This window comes from Nanorana parkeri, unplaced genomic scaffold, assembly GCF_000935625.1.
Source record: "Nanorana parkeri isolate BGI_ZX_2015 unplaced genomic scaffold, ASM93562v1 scaffold346, whole genome shotgun sequence".
Lineage (NCBI taxonomy): Eukaryota > Metazoa > Chordata > Amphibia > Anura > Dicroglossidae > Nanorana > Nanorana parkeri.
The window spans coordinates 1,071,718-1,094,839 of NW_017306614.1; the positions used below are offsets into that span (position 1 = coordinate 1,071,718).

The 23,122-nt window shown below is 42.2% G+C and overlaps 1 protein-coding gene across 1 annotated transcript in view; it reads left to right on the plus strand.

Moving 5' to 3' along the window:
- MTPN (myotrophin) overlaps positions 1-22,474 on the plus strand; it is a 60,224-nt gene extending 37,750 nt beyond the window's left edge. The window contains exon 4 of the mRNA XM_018558555.1: positions 21,857-22,474. Within this exon, the coding sequence (XP_018414057.1) occupies positions 21,857-21,943 (87 nt within the window). The 3' untranslated portion in view covers positions 21,944-22,474. The remainder of the gene's footprint in view (positions 1-21,856) is intronic.
- The last annotated feature ends 648 nt before the right edge of the window (positions 22,475-23,122 follow it).

The window sequence follows — 23,122 nt, forward strand, 5'->3', positions numbered from 1 at the left end:
CTCTCTCATTAACCACTAAGAGGTGAAGTGAATAACATTAATGATCTCATTACAATGGCACCTGGAAGTGGGTGGGATATATGAGGCAGCAAGTGAATGTTTTGTGCCTGAAGTTGATGTGTTGGGAGCAGAAAAAATGGGCAAGCCTATAAAGATTTTAGCAATTTTGTGATGGATAGACTGGGTCAGAGCAACCCCAAAACTGCAAATTTTATGGGATGTTCTCGGTCTGCAGTAGTCAGGACTTACCAAAAGTGCTCCAAGGAAGGAAAACCTGTGAACCAGCGACAGGGTCGTGGGTGGCTAAGGCTCATTGAGGCACAAGGGAAGCAAAGGCCCATGTATTCCGAACCAATAGAAGAGTTACTGTAGCTGGAATTGCTGAAAAAGTTCATGCTTATTCCAATAGAAAGGTGTCTGAACACAGTACATCATAGTTGTATATGGAGCAGTGTAGCTGCAGACTGGTCATGGTGCCCCACTGATCTTTGTCCACAGCCTAAAGCATGTACAGTGGGCATGCGAGCATCAGAACTGGTCCACGGAGCAATGGAAGAAGGTGGCCTGGTCAGATGAAAAACGTTTCCTTACACATGTGGCTGGCTGCGTTTGTGTCTCTTACGTGGGGAATAGATGGCACCAGAATGCACTATGGGAAAAAGGAAAGTTGGCAGAGGCAGTGTGATGCTTTGGGCAATGTTCTGCTGGGATGCTTTGGGTCCTGCCATTCATGTGGATGTTACTGTGACACGTACCACCGACCTAAACATTGTTGCTGACCAAGTACACCCCTTCATGGAAACAGTATTCTCTGATGGTAATGGCCTCTTTTAGCAGGACAATGCACCCTGCCACACTGCAAAAGTGGTTTAAGAATAGTTTGAGCAACACAACAACAGGTTTGAGGTGTTGACTTGGCCTCCAAATTTTTCAGATCTCAATCCAATTGTTCTGAAAAAACAAGTCCTATCCATTTACGCCCCACCTCGCGACTTACTGACGGCGTGGTGCCAGATACCACAGCACTCCTTCAGAGCTCTAGTGGAGTCCATGCCTCAACCTGTCAGGGCTGTTAAGGTGGCAAAAGGGGGGCCTTCTTAATATTAGGAGGCTGGTCATATTGTTATGGCTGATTGGTGTGTGTATATATATCATTTTAGACAATTGTGCACTTCCAACCATGTCACAACAGTTTTGGGAGGTGCTTTTCAGTTGCAGTATGATTGTGCCCCCTGTAGACAAGGTCAGCTCCATAAAGACTTGATTTGAGGAGTTTGCTGTGGAGGAACTTAAGTGGTCTGCACAGAGTCCTGACCTCAACCCTATTAAACATACTTTTAGGGTGAATCGGAATGCCAATTGCAAGCCAGGCCTTCTTGCCCAAGATCAGTACCTCACCTCACATCAGTACGTGATGTTTATTTTGACTAAATAAGCAGGAATTTCCACACACACACACTTCACTATCTAGTGGAAAGCCTTCCCAGAAGAATGGAAGTTTTTAAAGCTTCAAAGGAGGGGCAACGCTATATTAATGCACATGGTCTTGGAATGGGATGTCCCACACGTTCAAATGACTGTTATTTTCAAGTCTCCACAAAAGGGTATCTTGCACCTCCAGTAATGTAGTGGTCCCTGTTAGGCCACATAGTGCTGTGAAATTCTTAGCAAAGTGGGTCTAGGTAAAAGTGCAGCTGAAGAATGTCTACTGTAAAAGTTAAATTGTTTACAACTTGCTTGTCTTGTACTGTATGAAACACAAGTATTGTTTACTCCTAAGTCCACTTTGTTCTCTAATTGGTAGGCAATGTTAGTGATGTCCCTCAGAATATGTTTTTCCTTTTTCTGTATTCCTCATACACCATATGCTCCTAAATCTAATTAAATGTTTTCTTGGCGCGTGACTGCGCTGCTGGTGCCGCGTTTTACGCACCGTTTCAGATCGCGCTTCAGCTATGTCGTTTTAATATGTTTCTGTTCTAACCAGGCCATTCAAGCACAACACAACCCTCTTTATAATTCGCTCTGCTCCTTTGTAACCAACAATTGATAATTCACCGAGGGTGCCAGAGTCCTCCGCCAGCTATCTCTCTTGCCTTTACAAGGCTAAGTCTTTAATTTTCCAAATGGCTCTGTTGGAATTACTGGCTTTATTGCATTCCAGATTCTGACTTTTCTGTACCCTGATGCTTTACAAACTTTTCCCCAAGTTTGTCACAGCTCTGTACATGAAATAGAACTGGAAACTTTGTTGGACTTCTGTGTTTTAATTGCCTCTTCTACCCCTCTGAAGAAGGGACTCCTACTTCATCACTGACACTTTAATGTAGGGATGTTCAGATTCCAAGTACCGTGCTCATTATAAGTACTTTTCCAGCAACTAGACTAGAGAAAAACTCAACAGGAGGCTGCTGTCATTTGTAAGGAACATACGGGGCTCCCGATTTTTCTAAAACAATACAGACTGATGGTTTCAGGACAGTGGTGGAGCCCAGAATAATGTCCCAGCTGCAACCCTGGTAGTTCTTATGAAAATGCCAAGTATCGGCTCTGGTATCTGAACATCCCTACTTTAATGTGTGCAGGTATAATTTAAAGATGTTCTCTTGGAGAGTTAAAGCTGAACTCCGGGCAAAAAAGAAATATACATATGTAATACATATATGAGGGGCGCCAAATTATTTATATTTCTGTTGAATAATTTCTGAGATTTACACAGTTCTGTCTTTTCTCTAAAGAAGTTTAATTCAAATTTTTATTTTTTTTTGCTATACAGCTGCAGGGACCTAACTTTCCGGTATTATAGTGTGTGCTACGTCCTGCTGACTGGTTGTTCCTGTAAAAGTCTTCCCTTCAGTGATGCCGGATCCCCTTTACAGTTATGATCTTCTGGCGCTGTTTGCGTTAACTGCTTTGCTGTAATAGCGATGGCATCACGCTGCTGGACCTCCTCTTCCGCCCCCGACCATTTGCAGAATTCCTTACATTCTTTCCACAGAATGCAAAATGTTCTGTGAGTGGAATAGGGGCAGATGAATGACAGGATCCCTCTCCTCCACTCACAAAAAGCTTTGCATTCCGTCACAAGAATGCAAGGAATTATGTGATGGCAGAGGAGTTAGTAAATTTTATTGTCAGTTTTGTAATTTTTTTTTTTTTGTCTAGGGTTGCCTATAAATCAGCTTTTTTTTTATTATACTAAGACTGTCTGACCAGTAGAATGTAAAGTTATCAGAAGACCATTGTACGTTGTAGACCAACACCTGACGACAGTACCCTCTTGTCTGTTGCTTCATGAACCGTACATCTAAGGGCGCAAACCTAGTCTATCCAAAAAATATTGAACTTTCATATTGTTAAAGTTAATACTGGAGTCCCTGCGTATTATTTAAAGTTTAATTGCCCTGAATGTCAGAACGCTTTGTTGCAAACTGACACAAAAAAGCCTGCTTCCCAGCTCTGTCTGAATTAATTTATTGCTGAATTAATGTCTTTTTTATCTTCACATTTTGCTTCTGCTCTTTTACATGCATATATCGCTCTTTGTGTGTTGATTGAGATGCGCTCCATTGCCTTTTTGGCCAGATAACTCCCATGTTGTAAAGCGTTTGGTCCTTTTTATGCAATGCAGAAAAAAAGGTGTGTGTCGCAGAATTTCTAGTGCATGGTCAACTCCACCCAGCTCCGATATTTCAGCATTTCAAATAACTTACTGGCTTTTATTGTGTCTTGGTATTACTGTAAACTATTACCCACCCTGCACCACAACCAAATTATGGTGCTGTCATTCCCTGGTGAATTATGCTTAAAGTTCAAGTTCTGCACAAGTTTCCCCCTCATGAACAATAACCCCCACCCCCTCTATCTAATGACTGAAGCATTTGAAAATAAAACATAATATATAAAATGTCCTAAATAGTCCAAATCTATGGTCACATGGCAGACTCATCCTGTATATTCTCTCTTCCTTACTGTACCGTGGGATGCTTCATTTTTGGGTGTCCACGTGTTTGCCTGGTGATGTGGCAACTTCCCATTGGCTGTCGAGTAGGTCCTCGCGTCACGTGAAGATCCCAGCGGTCACAAAGGAGGGCAACAACAAGACTGGTTAGCTACCAGCCTGGACTTTAGCACCGGATCACCAGTCTCAAATTGCATAAGTTCTGCTGGCAAGGGACACTTGAAAAAGGTCTTTGGAGGGCTTTAATAAATGGTGAAGAGGTGGAAGGGGATTATTTTTGGGTTTTAATTTATCATAAGCAAATTATTGAGGAGCATCGCTGCAAGAAGATAAGGGTATCCGCTTCATAGACTTTATCTGTAAGCTTAGCCAAGCTTGCAGATATTTTTATACGACTGTTCATACGAACAATCTCGCAAGAACATTCAATAATGCCATCAGAGACTTGAGGGCTCTCATTCCAAATTGCATTTGGTTTTAACATTCAATGTTGGAATGCACGAAAACCACATTCACGGTTAGAATTTTGTTCAAGAGAAACTTTCCATCCTTCTCTTTTGAATTTTTTCGGCAATGCAGTAGAACGCGCTTGTTGATTTGATCCTATTAACTTTTTAGGAAATGGAACAAATGTTCCGCAAACACACTTTTTAGAAGAAAATTCTACTGGTGTATGGCGAGCTTAGGTTTGCTGGTCTGCGGACCTTTCTCATCTGTCCCATGAGGACAGTCAGATCTTTTCTGCAAATCCGACTTATCTCCTCATGTATGCTTTCTTATATGGCCTGAAAATCTGCGTGTTTTTATGCTGGGATTAGTACAGCTCCTGCTGTACTTCTGTAAGCACTGTGGTCATGTCTCCACCTTCCTTTCTTTCTGGGCATTCACAAAGCGAAGCCTGGCTCTGTGTATTTGAGTGGCCTGGAAACACAACGGGACCTGTACTAATCCCGGCATGTAAACAAGATGATTTGCTGAATGAAGAAGAACATGATAGCAGTTGGTTGCTTTTGAGGCAAAGAAACGCTTTGCTGCTTTGACATTGGTAAGGTTATTGTGCCCGGAGTTGGGAGTTAAGATCTGGTTCTTGTAGAAGGTTTGTGGTGACATTAGGGCTGCAACCAACTAATTGATCTAAAATAATCGATTATGAGAATAGTTGTCACTATACTCATTATTGATTAGTTGGCTGGATCCCCTAGCTCTCTCCTCCATGCTGGGCAGTGGGTGGGGGCGATTAGCCAGCCTGCTATTGGCTATTGCAATTTGAAATGGCCAATAGCAGGCTGGCTATTGCATCTGTCCGCTACCTGCTGTATTTAGATTTGGCTGCCGTCTGCGGAATCTCGCTACTGGCAGCTGTCATTTCCTGGCTGAAGCTATTCATGTGCCATGTGCTTGCATTACAATTATTAAAAAAGGTGGGAAAAAAAAAGTAATTTTTGGTTTCGGCCTGACAAATTCTGCTGCTGGAGGAGTGTTGCAGTGCCATTCATTTTAATGGCACCCCAAACGCACCTCCCACCCACAGTGTGATCGCACAATATACGGTAACTATCTTTATTTTTTTAATAAAGCTCCACCTTTTATTGTTAAAAAGATGTTTTTGAGCTAAAGACTTGTTACTTTTACCTAGGCTAAGGTGTCAGTCTTCTGCAGGAAAGGGGAAGCATTTTCTTTAGGGCTGCAACAACTTATCGATTTAAATCGATAATGAGAATCGTTGGCAACAAATCTCATCATCGATTAGTTTATTTTCGATTTAGTTGCCGCCACTCTTCTCCTCCCTGCGGGTGCTGGCTGCAGCGGTCTGAGCCGCTTTCCAATCTCCCCTACATAGAAAAACTACAATTGTGCTACTCATGTCAGGTATCGCCGCATATTTTATTTAAAATTTAAGGATGGTGTTTTTTGTTTTTCGATTAATCGAAAAAAAATAATCGGCTAACTAATCAATTATGAAAATAATCGTTAGCTGCAGCCCTAATTTCCTCAGTCTCCTTCCAGAGAGAATGTTTTAAAATATTATTATTGAAATGTCACAAAATATTTCATTCATCTTTATGCATAAAAATGCAGCTTGGTGCACCAGTGGTGTGAACTGAGCTGAATGGATGTAAGGCAGATTTCCTTGTCTATGCGTGGGGACTGCATTGGGCAAGGCTGCAGAGCAAACCCCAAACAATAAAGTGTAAATGGGCCCTAACAGTTATTGAGATATTGCACAATTTTAAATTTCAGGACAAGCTTTAGGGGTGTTCTTCTTGGTCCAAGCAGTACTGATACACAATGCTTTAGCAAAATTTATAGAATAACAGCATCTGGAGGGAAAAGAGGGAAAAAGACACAGCCGTATACAAATAGAGTAATAAAAGAAGTGAGACATCTAGTCTGGTGAGGAATTGAGTGGGAAGGGTTAAGTAAGGCTGACCATAAACCAGGAAAATTTAGTTTGCAAATTTTTGTTCTCCCATATACTGTATGTAATTGTATTTAGCACTTTGCCTGGAGTTTACCTTTAACCACTTCCTGGCCAGAGCAATTTCTTACTATTTGCACACACACAATAAAATCAGAATTTTTGGCTAGAAAACAGCTTCAGACCCCCAATGATATATTTTCTGAAAGCAGAGGCTCTGTAGAATACAAAAGATGCCAGTTACAATTTTTTATGTCGCCTGGTATTTGCGCAAATGTTTATCAAACCAGTATTTATTTTTAGGATAAAATAGACTAAAATGACATGTAATGCACAGAATGCGAATATAATGCCCAATTTTTAAATATAAACAAATATTAAAGATTGGGTCACGCAAGTGAAAATAGATACCAAACATGTCAAGCCTTTAAATTGTGTGCGTTTGTGAAACCACAAAAAACTTCCATACCCAGAATTTCCCATAGGTGACACTTTAAAAGCTTTTACTGCTCATCAGCTTAGTGTTACCAGTGATTGATGGCCCTAAAATGATTGCTCTCGCTCCGACGTTCGTGGCGATATGTAACGTGTGGCGCATTTTTCGTTTTTGCACATAGGCGCACCCGAAGTGTGTTTGCATGCACGTTGGGGGCGGTGGACTTTAAACAATTTTTGATTTTTTTTGTTACTTTTAATTTTGTATTTTTACACTCAACTTTATTGCTATCACATAGGGAGCTAGGAAGCCCCCTATGTAATAGCTAATATAAAGTGACGGGTCCTCTTTATGGAGACATCAGGGGTCTTTCAGATCCCTAATGTCACCTAGGGACCCCAAAGAAGCTAAGTAATCAGATATCTGCTTCCCCAGCTTCTTATGGCTCTAAGAGCCGGTGAATGTGCACAGTGACACCGGAAGTGATGTATTGGACATAATTTCCGGTCCAGTGATCGGAGGAGAGATCAGTGGCTGGAAGCCTGCTGAATCTCTCTCTGATCAGTCAAGGGAGACCCTCCATGCCGGTCCCGAGCCCGGGGAAGCCGGCGGTGGAGGGGGGGAGGACACACAGCGCCACACCATACAAGCGACCCGAAGGCCGTAGAGACGTCACATTGCTTGTATTTAAGCAGCAATTGCCGGCTGTTTGAAATTATACCAATAACACGACTGCAGTAGCCGCCATGTTCTTGATATAACCGCTTCAGGACAGGACTTTTTTTTTTTATGGGTGGTCCTGAAGTGGTTAAAGCGGAACCTTTTACACTCAAAAATAAAATTCTACCAATGCATCCCTCTATGTATGATGATTAATAATAACATAGACATGTCAGGTGTAAAATGGTGTGATTGTGAAATACTTACACTTGCAGAACATTCACTTCCTGCTTTGAAAGGGCAAAATGACTTCAGTTTGCCAAAGTAATGCACACTGGGATTGCCTTGTCATCGGCAGAGCATTGGTGGGAAATCTCATCTGTAATCTCATGAGATCTCGGGGAAAGGCATTTTCCTCCCCTGAGATGGATGTGCATTGTCATATGTCCTAGTCATGTGCCAGAAATCCAGGAAGTAAAAGGAGATCTAGTAACCTGCCCTTAGTAAACATGACCACTGTGAGAAGACTGGGGAAGAAAAGAGAAATAAGGAATGCAAAGAATACAAAGCCGGCGATTATCTAGAAGTATGCGTTTGTAGATTGTCATTACTAAACATTTCTAAAAGGAGTGTTTGTTGTTATTTTAAAGATATGGGTAAGGCTGGGTTCACACCTAGGCGTATCGAATATGCGCGTTTGTCGCCCGTTTCGTGAAGCGCATTTTTACCGCGATTTGCAGTAAAAAACATGCGCCAAGCGCGCGTTTCCGAGGGCTACTTGGCTGTATCCCAATGGAAACGTGCAACAAAAACGCCCCAAAGAAGCTCCTGTACTTTGGGTGTGGGGGGTTTTGTAGCGCGTTCATACGGCCTGTAATACGCCCAGGTGTGAACCATACCCATAGGAAATAATGGGATTTCGGTGTTTGAGCGTTTTGCTACAAAACGCCCAGGTGTGAACCAGACCTAAAGGTCCACTTTAATGAGTATAATATATATTTATAGATTTTAGTCAATCATGCCATTCATCATGTCGAATATTTCTTTACCGCAGCGTGATTGAAAATGTACGCACCTTTATGTGTTGCCAAGCCGCCCACGCAGAACACAGACCGATCTGTTTACACAAACTCGTTTCAGCATCTCGCCTCTCAATCTGTTCCGTGGCAAGAATCAAGGCCGCGCCGTAATGTTTCTCTTACAAAACTGTTGCAGCTCTCTAGGGAATGACAGTGTTTGCATTGTCATTTATGGATTATATTTTATCCTTTTCCTGGCTGCAATGCATAAAATGTTAAGTTAAAGCATCCGTAACCCAGATTTGTTTTATTTAAGAAACACAAAAGCTCAACGTATGGCCTATCACATATTTCACCTGCTTCCTCTGCTGAAAACCTTTTTGGCTGCTGGCACAGACAAGACCGCATCTGTGAGGGATTGTTATGCCAATAATAACGGCTTTTGATCTTCTATATTTCAAAACAATGTCTGCTTTTGCTAAAGAGAATGGAACAGCATGCAGAAGTTTGCAGACTAATTTACTTACGTTGGCTGATGAATTTTGGCCCTGGAGCTAGACACAGTGAATTTTGTAACACATATTCATGAAACTGTCCATCCAAATCAGGCCTTAAAATGTCTGCATCAGAAACTATTGTGGCTCCTGTTTTTTTGTTCTGGCATAGCTATTGTGTATTACAGGGGTGGGCAAACTCCGTCTCTCCAGCTGGGGTGGAACTACAAATCTCATAATGCATCTGCCTCTGGGGGTCATGCCCATGACTGTCCTGCAATGCCTAATGGGATTTGTAGTTGCACCACAGCTGAAGGACTGGAGTTTGCCCACCCCTGGTGTACTAGAACACGCTAATGCTTAGGCCAGGTTCACACGGTTCTCCGCGATTTTACCTCGATTTTGCGTTTCCATGCGTTCCAGTGCATTCCAGAAAATGAGACAAGCAGTATTGTTTTTTTAAGTTTGGTCCGGAACGCACTGCGCTGGTTTGAATAGAGCCCAGAAATACCATAGGGATACATTGGGATGCTTAAATGGTCTGGGAACAAACAAACTGGTCTGAACATGATGCGGACATGGTGTAAACAAGCCCATAAAGGAGAACTATGGGGTCAGGGCTTTTACCCATAGTTCTCCTTAGGGTAACGGAGGACACGAACTAGCGTCCTCCCGGCACCCTAAGCTCAGTATATGGGGAGCTACAGCTCGCGGTATACTGAGACGTCACAGCTGAAGCGGATCCCGACAATTATGTCTGGATCCGCCCAGCTGCGTGAGTGACAGCTGGCTCTGCCTATCTAGGGGCAGAGCCAGCTGTACCCTCCCCAGTCCATTCCGCCAGTCAGCGCTGGCGGATCGGAGCGGGGAATCCAGCCACGCCCGTGTCACGGCAGAGAGCTGCGACAGGATCGGAAGGTGAGCGAACACCGGTATGTGTTCGCTCACTTTCCGATCTACTGAGCCGACCTGTGACAGTCTCATTGTCGGCTAGAACTATGAGGTGAGTGAAAAGCGCTCACCTCATAGTTCTCCTTTAAAGCTGAACTCCTGGCAAAGAGTTAAATACACATAGGAAAACATATGAGCTGTTTATTTTTTTTAGAGATTTGTATTTCTTCATCCAGTCCTGAGAGTTACACAGCACACAGTCCTGTCTGGCAAAGCAGGAGACCAGATTTTTATCTGCTGCAGTTCACTAACACTTGCAGGTCTTGTTCCCAGCCTGTGACTGGACAGTGAAAAGGAGAAGCAGCAGACTGATAAGCTCATCTCTCTGCCCTCTCCTCTTACTGGCTAGATGCTTGCACTGCACCGCAGCTGATTGGCTCCTTGTGCTGCTTCTCCCTACCCTAGTCTGAGTGCTGCTGAATAGGGACTGCCAGAGGCTGATACCAAGAAATTAGGTACACTGCTTGCATTCATAATTAAAATGACGTATGATGTTTTTAATAGGTACAGAACTGAATTAATTGTGTGCTTTATATCTTCAAAGTTTTCTCATCATAAAAATAATGACTACAAAATATATTGAACACAATCAAAAAAGTATATACCACACATTTTCCTCCCTTTTTTATAAACTGTGTAGTTTAATTTATTACTGTATATATTTAATATAAGTGAACGCAAAAAAATGCAAATGCATTTTTAGATCTATGCGTACTGAACATTCACATGCGTTGCATGTTTGAGAAACCCAATTTGAGTGACCCGAATGAGAAAATATAGGTCAGCGCACCAGAAATGCAGGCTGCAGGACTTTTCTTCCAATGTAAAGTGTTGGGAATAGATTGCAAAGGAAACCGTATGTTCTCTTAGGTTCATGCATTTTTCCAATGCTGAGACTTTAACAAAACGCATGACAACATATTCAGCATGAGTAAGGCCTTTTTTATTTATATAAACACTATGACTGCTACTTTCTGGACACCTGACCTACGGATGTATGGCCAAGTGTTTGAACATGTCTTCAAATGATTGACTTTAGGTGTTTCCATTAAAAGCGAGCATTGGCCAAACCTTTTTTGGCTGTAGTTCTTTATTGGGTCACAGGGGGACATTTACTATGTCCTCCTGTGCCCCCAAACTCGGCATATAGGGGTCTATTGCCCATTATATGCTGACAGCACAGAGCCACACTGCAGCTGCGATGGATCCCGACAGTATAGCCGGGATCCATCCCGACGCCTGATTGACATCTGGCTTGCCTCTCGAGTCAGAGCCAGCTGTGCCCGCCCCCTCCCCTATCTGTCCCTCATGTTAGCACTGGGGGAACAGAGAGAGGGGAGGAGAATCCCTGCAGAGGGAGGTGACTGACAGTCTGCAATCTCTACAGGGAATGATCTGGAACCATTCGATCCATGATTTGCGGTCCCTCAGTTCTCGATCTATAGAGCCGACGTGTGACAGCTGCAGTGTCACATTGACTCTGGCTATGGGGATGAGAGTATTTCACTCTCTGGAGGATACTCCTTTAAAGGTTACTGGTAATGCCGCAGCATACGAAGACATTTTAAACAATTGTGTACTGTGAAACCTTGTGTTTGAGGAAGGCCCTTTTCTGTTCTCCTGTGCACAAAGCCAGCTCCACAAAGTCTTGGTTTCATAAGTTTGATGTGGAGCAACTTGAGTGGTCTGCCCTGACTTCAACCCCACTGAACACTTTTGAATTAAATGAAAGCGGATTGTGAGCCAGATCTTCTCAAATGCTGTTTTGGCTGAATGAGCACAAATTCCCACAGACTCCCTCCTTCCCGGGAAACAGAGGGTGTTATAGCTGCAAATGGAGTTCTTTTTACTTGTTGGGGTCTTGTCCAAGTTTTCTGCATTTGTGAGTTCCTGCACTAGCCATCCAAAGGATTATTGCTATATTCTTGCTAACGCTACATATATTTTTTACTAATGTAAGCATAGATTTCAGACAACGAGGAGTCTCATAGCCATCACAGTGTTCATTAGCCATCCCCACCATCTGCAGTACAACTCTTTATGCCCAATGACGTGACGAGCTGATTTGGGCAATCCGACAGTGACCAAGCTTTCTGCCAAAATATCATTACTGATAGAAAGCAGATGCCATTTTGCTGATCAGATGCCAGCGTACCTTTTTAATTTCTGCTAACCACGGCAGCTACAACGGAATAGTAAAAATCTAATTTGCCATCAATAACTGAAAATCTCAGGAGCCTGCGCTCATTTGTAAATTAGCATTAGAGGCCTGTGTTAAATGTGGCTTGTGGTTTGGGGTTTTCTTTGCAAGTGTTGTAGCTAAACCAGCATTTCTGCCCAGCTTTCCCAACTTTTTTTTTTTTTTTAAATGATCTTAAAGGGAAATTGGAGCCTTTTAGGTTTTCAAGATAGGAATATTGTATTGTAAATGATTTGACCATGTATGATTTTTAAAAACCTTTTTTTCCCTGTTTGCATAAGGCAGGGCTGGACAAATCCCAGGAGACAGGTAGTCAATGACCCTTAAAAATGACAGCTGGCACCTAATTTTGAGCTTTTCTCAAGTTGTTTTCAATGGAGCTGGGCACTACAAAAAATCCTGCTGGCACCTGGATTGGACAAACTAGCTCCTAAATTCCATATTAATTTGCCCACCCCATCATAAGGCCCAATGTTTGCTCATTACATATTCTTACCGTGTACAGTGGATATTCGCTATTGTTAAACACAATATGCTGTCTTAGTTGGCTGTTCTGTAATTGTGTATCAGCAATTGTTCAGCAAAAATGATGATTGCAGTGTCTGCAACTGATATCCACTAGAGCGAGTATAGAGTACATCAGACCCTAGACGAAATTTCGATTATGAGAATTCGCTGTAAAAATACATAAGTTAACAGTTCTAGATTTGTAGAGCAATGAGATGAATCCCTCTGTACTGGTGACCGCTTTCACTGAAATAGAGAGAGGAAATCTAACATTTTAGGTTTGTCACAAGAGCAAGTGGAAATCTTCTAATGGGACGTATGTCCGGGTGACAACAGCCTAAGAGGGGAATTCCCCTCACTTTCGGGGCTTACCCCTAAGGCCTCTTTTGCACAGCTGATGAGGAGGAGATTTGTGCACGGATCCACTCCTGTTTGCAAAGGTATGGAAAGGATGTCACCACTGTGACTTCCATGTCCCTCCATTTTTTTTTTTCCCCCTCAATCTTGCAATGGAACTGAAATAACTGGACCCTATGTCGGTCTGTGGGAAATCCGATGTAATCAGACACATGCCCATTTACATCAAATTACTCCCGACCCTGCACAATCCAAAGTAAATGGACATGTGTTCATTTATATCAGATTACCCGTCCGTTAAAACAGAATACTGTTCCGTTTGTTTCTCCAGACTTGGCCGGACACGGGGGTAACTGAATGTAAATGGACGCCTATATGTTTACAAACAGCTGCCCATAGACAAGCATTGGGCATCTAATCAGGTCCACCGGAAAAACTGGCAGTCGTACCTGATGGGACCACCCATGTGAAAGGGGCCTAACTTCCTGTTGCGTATTGGGGACAGGTAGTAAAGGGAAGTCTCAATGGTACAAAAACAGCATAAAATTAACCTGATGGGACTTCACGGTATGTGGTTAGGTTGTTTAGAATAAAGGTAGCGGCACAGTTTTGATGGGAAAGAAATCAATGTATACATATGTATAGGGGCGACACCAGGTGCCAAGATTGCATGAACTCAGTCGGGGCTGACAACACCAATTTGAACATTTGTGTAGAAGTGGCAGCATTGTCCGCAAATAGGAAATTGGATTTCTGGCAGATTGCTAGGAATTTTTTTGTATTTTCACATCTTAAAAGGGATAAGTCATGGGGAAATGTGCATATTCCATGGAGATTCACAAATTTCAATAAATTTTTTGTTTTGTTATACATTTGACCAGAAACTGCAGTGACCTAAAAGCAGGCCTTACCTCAGAGAGGGTCATAAGAGCGTATTGCGCCTGTTCCTTTTCATGACACTTGATCTCCCTGTCGTATTGTTGCACGATTGTAAGCTGGATTGGTGTTCATTGCTATATAACACAGATTGCACCCAGGTGGATATTGTGTGTGTACTTAGAAAGAGAAGAGAATTCGGCTCTTGTTGCACGCTGATGTTGCAACTAAGTTCCATCTGGCTAAAGCCTCTTTATCTGGCACTGTATGGAGGTCACTACCGCAGTCTCCATTAGTTTCGGCTGCACATAACAAAAGACGTTGTCTGCCTGCCGTTCGATAACATCGCACCACGCGGGAGCTGTTTATCTTTCCAGGAAAGAATCGTGGACAGCTGAATGGGATGAGCGTGCGAGGTAAAACGTCCTGCATTACCTGTCCAGCATTTCATGGAAAGAGTTTGAATGTCAGATCTCGCTTCCTACTCTGCCGGTGAGGCTCTGATAGTTGCAGCCAGACAGATAAGGAGTAATACATTAAGCGAAGACAGCCGAGAGCGTGAGGAAAATTGTAATATTTCACATCAGAAACCTGGAGTCTGAGAAAGAGAGAGCAGAAGAAACCAATCTGGGTGTCTTTCATTTTATGCCAGTTAGGATCTGAATCCTCTATACAAATGTGTGCACGGGGGGGAAGTTGGTGTACCCATTGACAAACCTCTGCCTCCATCCCCCAACTGTGCTTTTGCACTGTGACCCTGTCACATGCACCCCTGGTGTAGGCTACAAGAGGATTCGCTGACTCAGATTGAGCAGGCATGTTTCAGAAAGCCGGTCCAGAGCACTGATGTGGATCAGGTTTGCCACTTGCTGCTATTTTTCCCTATGAGCAGACCTTCCCACTGATCCAGAGTTGACACACAGCCCAAAACCATTCATAGAAAGCAACTTTCATATTTTAAGACGAAGGGGTATTTATTCATTGCTAAATGAGCATCCCCAGGCAGCCTAATTGTTTTTATACTCTTTTACAAGTAATAGAACATTCTCAAAAGTTGTTATAGGGCTGTTGGATTTCTCTAACCCCATTACCCTGTCTTTTTTTTACGTATATATCTAAACCTAATCACTAAAATATATATATAAGTCTAACAAGTTACTATAATTTCAAATGTTTTCAGTATTTCTAAGTCTGCAGCTTTCATTAAAAAAAAAAGAAAAAATACCTGTTGATCCTGCCATTTCAGATCCTTATTCAGGCACCCAATATACTTAGTGTGACAACTAGGGATGTGTATGAGCTTGGTGCCCCCCAGCCCAGTCAGCTGCGGACGGAGCATTGCCCACCCCTTTGTTACGTGTAGCTGTGAGGTGGGGAATGCCTTGACGCAGCTGATTGGACCAGGAAGGATGATGTGTCACTGACGGGCTTGAGTGAGCTCGTTTCACACAAACCCCATAGTGGCAACAGTCTCCCAGTTGTACTCCTCTGTTGTCACCCTGTCACATGTGCCCCTAGCTGAAACTATACTGGCAGGGATAAGTCATTCAAAGATATTGATACCTTTCATCCTTTTTTGCCACCTTTCTAATTTGAATGGGCATCCTTTGGATGGTGTTGTGCATGACCGACCAGTAAGAGCAGACCTTATAACAGAGATACTGAGATCACCATAACTTCCTTACTTGCTCCTCTGGGATACATGCAGCAATTCATATCCCAACCACATATTGTGGTCATCTGGTTTACCAGATTACCTTTTGCATTGTGAGGATTTGGGTTGAACTCACCATGTACGAAAACAAATTATAAAATATGTTAACACATATTTACATCATGGTCATACAACCATATAGGGCACTTCTTGCTATGTCTAATGTTTATTTGTCAGTCATAGCAGGGGTGTGTGGTTTTTTTGTGTCCAGTATTCCATTCTTACCAGTGTTGGGCTGGACATACACGGGTACAACTTTGGACCGTTTGTTTCATTTTCAAATAGTTAATCAATTTTGACCGCAGTTACAAAAAAAAATTGGAGGAGGACAGAAGCTCCCTTTATTTCCAAGATCAAATGTTAAAATCAAACACATTTTCAAACAACATTCGTCAAGTCTCTGATGGCATTATGGAATGTTCTGAAGAGTATTTTCACATGAACGTTCGTAGGGAAATCTATCAGTGTACGGCCAGCTTAAGCAGTCACTTCTTTTGTTATCAAAGCGATTGATTTGTTTGCATTATTGTGTTGCTAGATAGGAAAGAGATTATGTTCCAGGAAAGTTATCAGCTCTATCCTGAACTGGTATTCCTCATAAGAAAAGACAGCCATGTAAGTGACATCTCCGCATCCTGCAAAACACCCTCCGAATAAACAAATAACAGGAATAATTAATGTCTCATCAGTGCTTTGGATTTCGAGATTAATCTTGTCGTCTTCAGGACGCGCCGTTGTCAATCTTACTTCAGCTCGACTGTAGTTTTATCAGCAACGTCCTTCAAATGTAAAGAAAGCTCCTTCAAGCTGTGATTCTTTTTTTCTCTGCTCTTCCTTCAAAAACTGCATTTTGCTTTTATTTGTAATTAGTTCACAGTCTGTTAATTACAGACATGGAAAGCTTCTGATACCCTAAAGGTCGATCCTCTTTAAACATCAAACTCAGGGATTTAGAGTAGTCTGATTGTACGAAAATCCTTATTGTTTTGTGTACTTTATTAACGTTAAAAAAAAAAAACCCTTGTATTTGCTGAAAAACTAAAATGAATTCTAAGTTCCATACATTGCAAGCTTTTTTTTCCAAACTTTACTGCCAATCCTTACCTGCAGATGGTGGGATAGGATAGGCCGTTCCAGTGCACTCCAGTAAACCCAAAGTGAGAGATTGTGTCTTTGCTGTATAGTCACATGACCAACTGCTGTTCAGATTTTTTTTCTTTAATTTTGCACAGCTAGATGGCTCAGAGGGACAACACTCACCTTTTCCTTCTAGCAGATTTGCATCGGTACAAACTAGGGCTGCACCGATACTAGTATCCGTGCCGATGGCGAGCACTCGTACTCGCCCAAATGCTCCGCTGCCTAGCCCAATCAGGAAGCTGGGTGCCGTGTAATGACTCGCTGCCCCTCTTCCTGATTGGTCTGGAAGCTGGCCGATCAGGAAGCCGGGTGCCGTGTAATGACGCGGCAACTGTCTTTCTGATTGGCCGGGAAGCTGGCTTCATGCTCCCTCGTCAAGCCGGCTCCCCGGCCAATCAGGAAGTCATTACAAGGCGCCCTGCTTCCTGATTCGCCAGAAAGCCGACTCCATGCTTTGGGGACGGCTTCCATGCTAATTAGGAAGCCAGGTGTAGAGTCTTTACACGCTGCCCAGCTTCCCGACTAATCAGCAATCCAGGTGGCGAGTCATTACACGCCGCCTGGCTTCCTTAATGGCACTTCAGGTATCGGCGAGTAACGGGAAAAAAATATCAGTACAAAAAAAACCCGGTATCGATGCATCCCTAGTACAAACGTCTGACTACATAGTTTGGGTCTAGAAGAAGGCATGGGACTCCTTTTTAAAGGCATAAATGTCATACTAGTGAGTCCTCTGCTGGAAACAAAAGAAAGCAAGACTCGCATGCATGACGCCACAACAAAAGTGCAAAGTCTCTTACCTTCTATGAGTCCCTCACTTGTTGAATCAGCAACACTCAGCTACTGCTCCGCTACTATTAATGCGGGTCCTGCAGAATTTCAACCAGCAAGGGGAGCAGCAAGGTTAGTTGCACCTTGGTGATTCTGCCAATGCTTAGGTGTTACCAGCACCCAAATCGCAAGTATGGCCCTCAGTGTGTGATAAGCAATAAACCATGCAATGTTTTGCATCATACGTTCGGCCGCTGAAACACCTGTATCAAAAAGTCAGTTTTTTGAAGCCCAAAATGTACTGAAATTTCATAGATACTAGAGCGGTTTATGTTTTTACATGCCTCATTTCTGCAAAAGAGCCCCACTATGACCACTGGTCTCCCTAGAAATGTGTTTTTAGTCTTGTGTTAAAAAAAAATGATGGGACATCTTTATTTTCAGTTAAAAAAAAAGTTTCAAGGTGTTTTTTTTTTTTAAAGCATACTATCACACTTTTTAAAATTAATTATAAAAAGGAGGATTATGCTGAGTTATTAGGTACCACACATCGTCTCAAAATCATGTTTTCATGTGAAAAGGTGAAAAACTCTGATACCCAAAATTGTAAGAAGGCAATGCATAAAAAAAAAACCTTTACAGCTCACCACTTCAGGGTTACCTAAACGATGGCCCTAAAATTATTGGAAACTATTTTTCTATTTCATGCATGCCATGGAATACCAAGTATGTGTTGTACAATAAGTTTATATGTCCTTTTCTTACCGTGTGTGTGTTTTTTGTTTTTTTTTTACTTTGTTACATTACTATCTTACGAGGGTTGATGGACCCCAAAATATATATGTGATGGTTACTTTATGGGAAGGACTAGTACACCCTTGTGCCTCCTACTCTATCCATCGCAGACCAAGGACAGAGAGATCTCCTTCTTGCCCAGATGCTGCATCCAGGATTTGATGACTATGAACCCTGAAGTGCTCATAGCTGAGTGCTTCCAGGTTAATTTAGCCTAGATTAGATCAATAAATGTGAGTTCACCTCCCTCTTCCCATCCTGAATCCCCTTTGAGCAATCTGGGGCTTAGAGGAGCAAGGTGAACAGAGACCACAAGGGTGAAGCAGGTGTTGCAGTGTTCTCCCAAGGCGTTTTTTGCTAGTCGGTGGCCATGGTCAGCCAGGCAAAGCACCTGCAGAAAACCCCCTAAGAAGAACGCTGACTATGCATGTTGACCCTCGATGTACAAATTAAGTCTTTCCCTGCTAACCCCCTCCTTCCTTTTTGCTTCTCTGAGGTTGTATAAAATGCATGGCAATTGAAAATCACGTTTTCTCTATTTATTGCATTCTAGAGCTAGCATTAGATCTACGAGTGCAATCGAAGCCCTTTGAGATCTGTTCAATGATAAACACATGACACCGGGCCGCAATACCTATTTCCCACTGCAGAGAGAAACTGTAATTACTTGTGTTTTTAAGCAATAAAACGCCGCAGACCCAGCACAGAGCACCGGAAAATAGAAGTGGTATTAGCCCCTCTGCTGTTATTTAATTATTTTTTTTTCCATCTTGCGCTCTAAGGTATTTTCCACAACTCATAAAAAACAAATCTGTAGCTTCATTTACAGATGCCGTATACAGCAAGGAGAACGGTTAATGAATCCTGCTACAAACGGATATATATATATATATTTTTTCATTTTCATGTTTTATGAGCTCATAAAAAATGATTAGTTACATAGTTCTTTTTTTCTCAGGTTTGTCAGATATCAGTGTAGCAAGAATCTAATAATAAGCTTCTGTATTGGAATAGGTAGATGTGTGAAATATTGGTGCTGGGAGAGAAGATCTGTGTCCTATATTTTAATCCTATATTACTCCTTTTAATGGGGAAAAGCTTTAAATATGGGGGTCAAAGCAAAAGCAAAAGCAAAAAGAAAAATCAATGTCTTTCTAATGCAGTTGCAATTTTGGGGGTTTTATCACTTAGCACAGATTTAACAGTACAAAAAATACCTGTGTACCTGTGGCTCTGCAAGAAATCCAGTGTACTCCAATTTCCTGTTTTGAGTTGACAGCACGGTGGTCCAGATAAACTATCTGGGTGCCACATATTTGTGCACGGAAGTCATATTTTTTTGGGATACACCAACTAATAGTTCAGTTTAGAGGTTTTCAATAGAAAGATGTGACTAGTGCACCCATTAATTAAAAAAAAAAACATTCTAGGTGACTTTTCACATAAAATAGAGGTGTGCGGTAGTGGGCCAAGAGGATAATGGCGCAAGACCGTTACAGATTCTAATATGTGCCAAATAAACTGTATGCACATTTGACATGAAATGCGCCAAAATAATTTGACACGTGCAGCCACTGGCTTTCCTCAACAATTGCCGGTCTTAGTTTTTCTGGCCCTGTGCCTTTTTTGCACTGAAATACAAACTGGTGTTGTCAGCCTTTCCTATGTTCTCTCCTGATGGACTACAGACCCCAAACTATTCCCCACCCCTCTCTGTCCCAGAAAAACAGTGCTGCTGTCTTGACTCCCAAGAGCCGTTGTACACAATGTGGTGGGGTGCCGGCATAAGGTAAAAGTAAAAAAATAATAATAATTTGAGTAATGCTTGGACATAAACTTTAAAGTGGATCATCAGCTCTGTTGAGAGAGAAAAGTCTCCTTTGGGGCAAATATATACATTGCAAGGATTTTAGTGAACTTTATTGCAGATCTTTACCTAGTCCTTTTCTGAAATCTTATAGGGCTTGTTCACACCAATTGTGGTGCGTTCCAGAGCAGTAGCTGCTGCAACGCACCGCAATCGCTCACAAAACTTCCCCCTGCTTTTTGGGGCAGGAGGGGACGTGGCGGTGCATTGAATTAAATGGCACCGCTTCCATGCCCGCCCTTCCCGCCCGCAGTGCAATCGGACGCGTGGCAAAACATTGCCTGTGTTCCGTTCCACTGCAAACTATTTTTTGCATCCAATCGCACTCCGGGGGGGAGGCGTGCAAGCGGTGCCATTGAATTCAATGCACCCCCTCCCGCCCAGGGACGCAGGGGCAAGTTTTGTGAGCTATTGCGGTGCGTTTCAGCAGCTGCTGCTCTGGAACACAACGCAATTGGTAAGAACAAGCCCTCAGAATAACTAGTGACTACTCTATTTAGCTTTGTAAGATGGAAAAAAAAAAAGCTATGTAAATCACTGAGAACTGCAAACCTTTAACCCCCTTCATGACTGAGGCCTTTTTTTCATTTTTTGTACCCATGTTATATTATAATGAATATTTTTGCGCTTTTTGTTTCAGTAGATATAGATTTCATATTATTGTAAATAATTTAAATTACTTTGCACAGATCTATTTTTAAGAGTGTAAAGTATATTTGTGTTGATCGTGGGGGGTGGGGGCGCAATCACTTTCCATAACAATTCAACATGATTGTTCTGTCTCGGCCACCAATTTATGTATTTCCTTCCTGAGACTAGTTTTTATGGTACAGGCAGGTCCAACTCGCCAAGAAGACTCCGAGTAGAACCCAGTGTAGTTTATTCAGGCTTGACAATGCAGCGGATGTGATTCCTTGTCAGGCATTTCTATCTGAAGCCTTGTACAGCATAAAAAGAACCCTCTTAACACAGTGAGAGTGAAGTGAAAAGAAATGGGGAAGGAGAGGCTGGGAGTGTCTAACTAGAAGACTGTACCAGTTAACACTAAACATGGGAGGTTGAATGGAAGATGCCAAATGTATACAGAAATTAAGCTGTCATAGCACTAATCTCCCACTAGTTGTCAGATGCATACCATACCATAACATGATGATGAGCAATGTAATAAAATAACAGAAAACAATACTGGCTGTGGCAGCACAATGATAACATGCTAAAGTTGATAACTTTTTATACGCATTGTATGTAATATTCAGCGTTGAAGGGGAAGTCTATTTGTAGAAGAAAAAATACCAGGCCTAGCCACCACCTGCACATAACATTTTGATGGTGTCATGGGTTCTAGCTCTCTTCCGGTGGTGGGCAGTCCTTCTCTTCCAAACAGTGCTTACATAGTGACGTGCATTCAGTGCAGCAATACTGTGAGCCCAGGATGCCAGATACAGAACAGCCGGGACTGAGAGTACCTCAGGGGAAGTGGGTTAAATGACGAGAGAGATACTTTGGGGAAGGGGGGTTTGCCGTTCTAGATTGAAGGTGTGTATTGCAGCAAAAGCAGGTTAATTTGTACATGTACTGTACTCTGTTTTTGAGCTGGAGTTCAGACTTAAACAGTGTTGGAGAATTCATTCTCTTGTGTCAGGTAGGTTTCTGGTCACTTATCTGTTCTCTCTTTTTGTTTTCCTGCAGGGAGCTGACAAGAACGTGAAGGGACCCGATGGACTAAGTGCCTTTGAATCTACAGACAACCAGTCAATTAAAGATCTACTGCATTGATGGGACCGGAGATTGTCAGCACCGTTTGCCTCTCACACTTCCTATTTTCTTTTCTTTCTTTTAATTTTTTTTTTTCTGCCATTCTTCAATCATTTTCATCTTAACGGTGGGGAAATGCAGTGACACTTGAGAGAGGAACAACCTCGGTTAGAATGCCCAATGTCTCTGCTAACGTTTTTCTATAGTTGGGAACATACCACTCCCCACAAAAGCACAGGGGTATTTTAGGATCATTCGAAGGAATGGATCACAGACCTTCATTCTAGAACATATACCTTGTTTACAAAAGAGGTTTTACAACTTACTCTTGATTGTAGGGATTGTTTGAACTTGAAGATTAAGTAAGATTATTATATTTTCTTTTTTTAGCTTTCTTATTTAGAATGTTGTATGAGAACTAGTATTTTTTAGGCTTTTGATCATGTTCTAAACTGTTTAATAAATATTCTTCACTTCATGCAGTGTATGGAGCGAGTTTGAAGGCCTTGTATACTTAAGAACAAATAACTCAACAGTATATACATTGGACCTTGTATTAAAAGATAATATGCTTATAGTTTAAACCTGCTGGTTTAAGAAAATCAGCCTAAACATTCAACCCCATCCCTCCTTGCCTCCTTCCCCCCTTCCCCAGCATTCAAGGGCAAATAAAACTTTGGACGAAGTGTACTGCAGAATCGGTGCACCTCATTTTTGTCATGCCCACTTTGACGGTAAAACGTCACACAAGCGAAGACCTTACTCCGTTCCATACTGGGATGCATTAAAACATTCATATCTCTTCCACAACAGTTTCTGTTTACATATTTTTGTTTCTCAAGTGGATGAAAAGTAAAAAAGGACCTCAGCTATTGAAGTGTGTGAGGGCAGCATGTTGTCTGGACTGACAGCTCTTCCTCACTCGCTAGTCTAAAGATCTTTCAGTTTAGCACACATTTACAAAGCAATTTTTAAGCTTTAAGGAGCCTTTAGGAAGTCAATAAAGGGAACCTGTCAGTATGCCAATGTGGGGAATGCATTTGCTGACTCCATGGTGGTCATCCTTATCTGAGCTTTTTATTTACTTAGCAGGTAGTGGGGGAAAAAAAGCTAGAGATGCCCCCTGCAGAGGGTGGCATTGAGGCCTGCATCCTAAAAGTGGTGTCAGCTGTCATGTTTGCATTAGGACAGCTCCCTTCA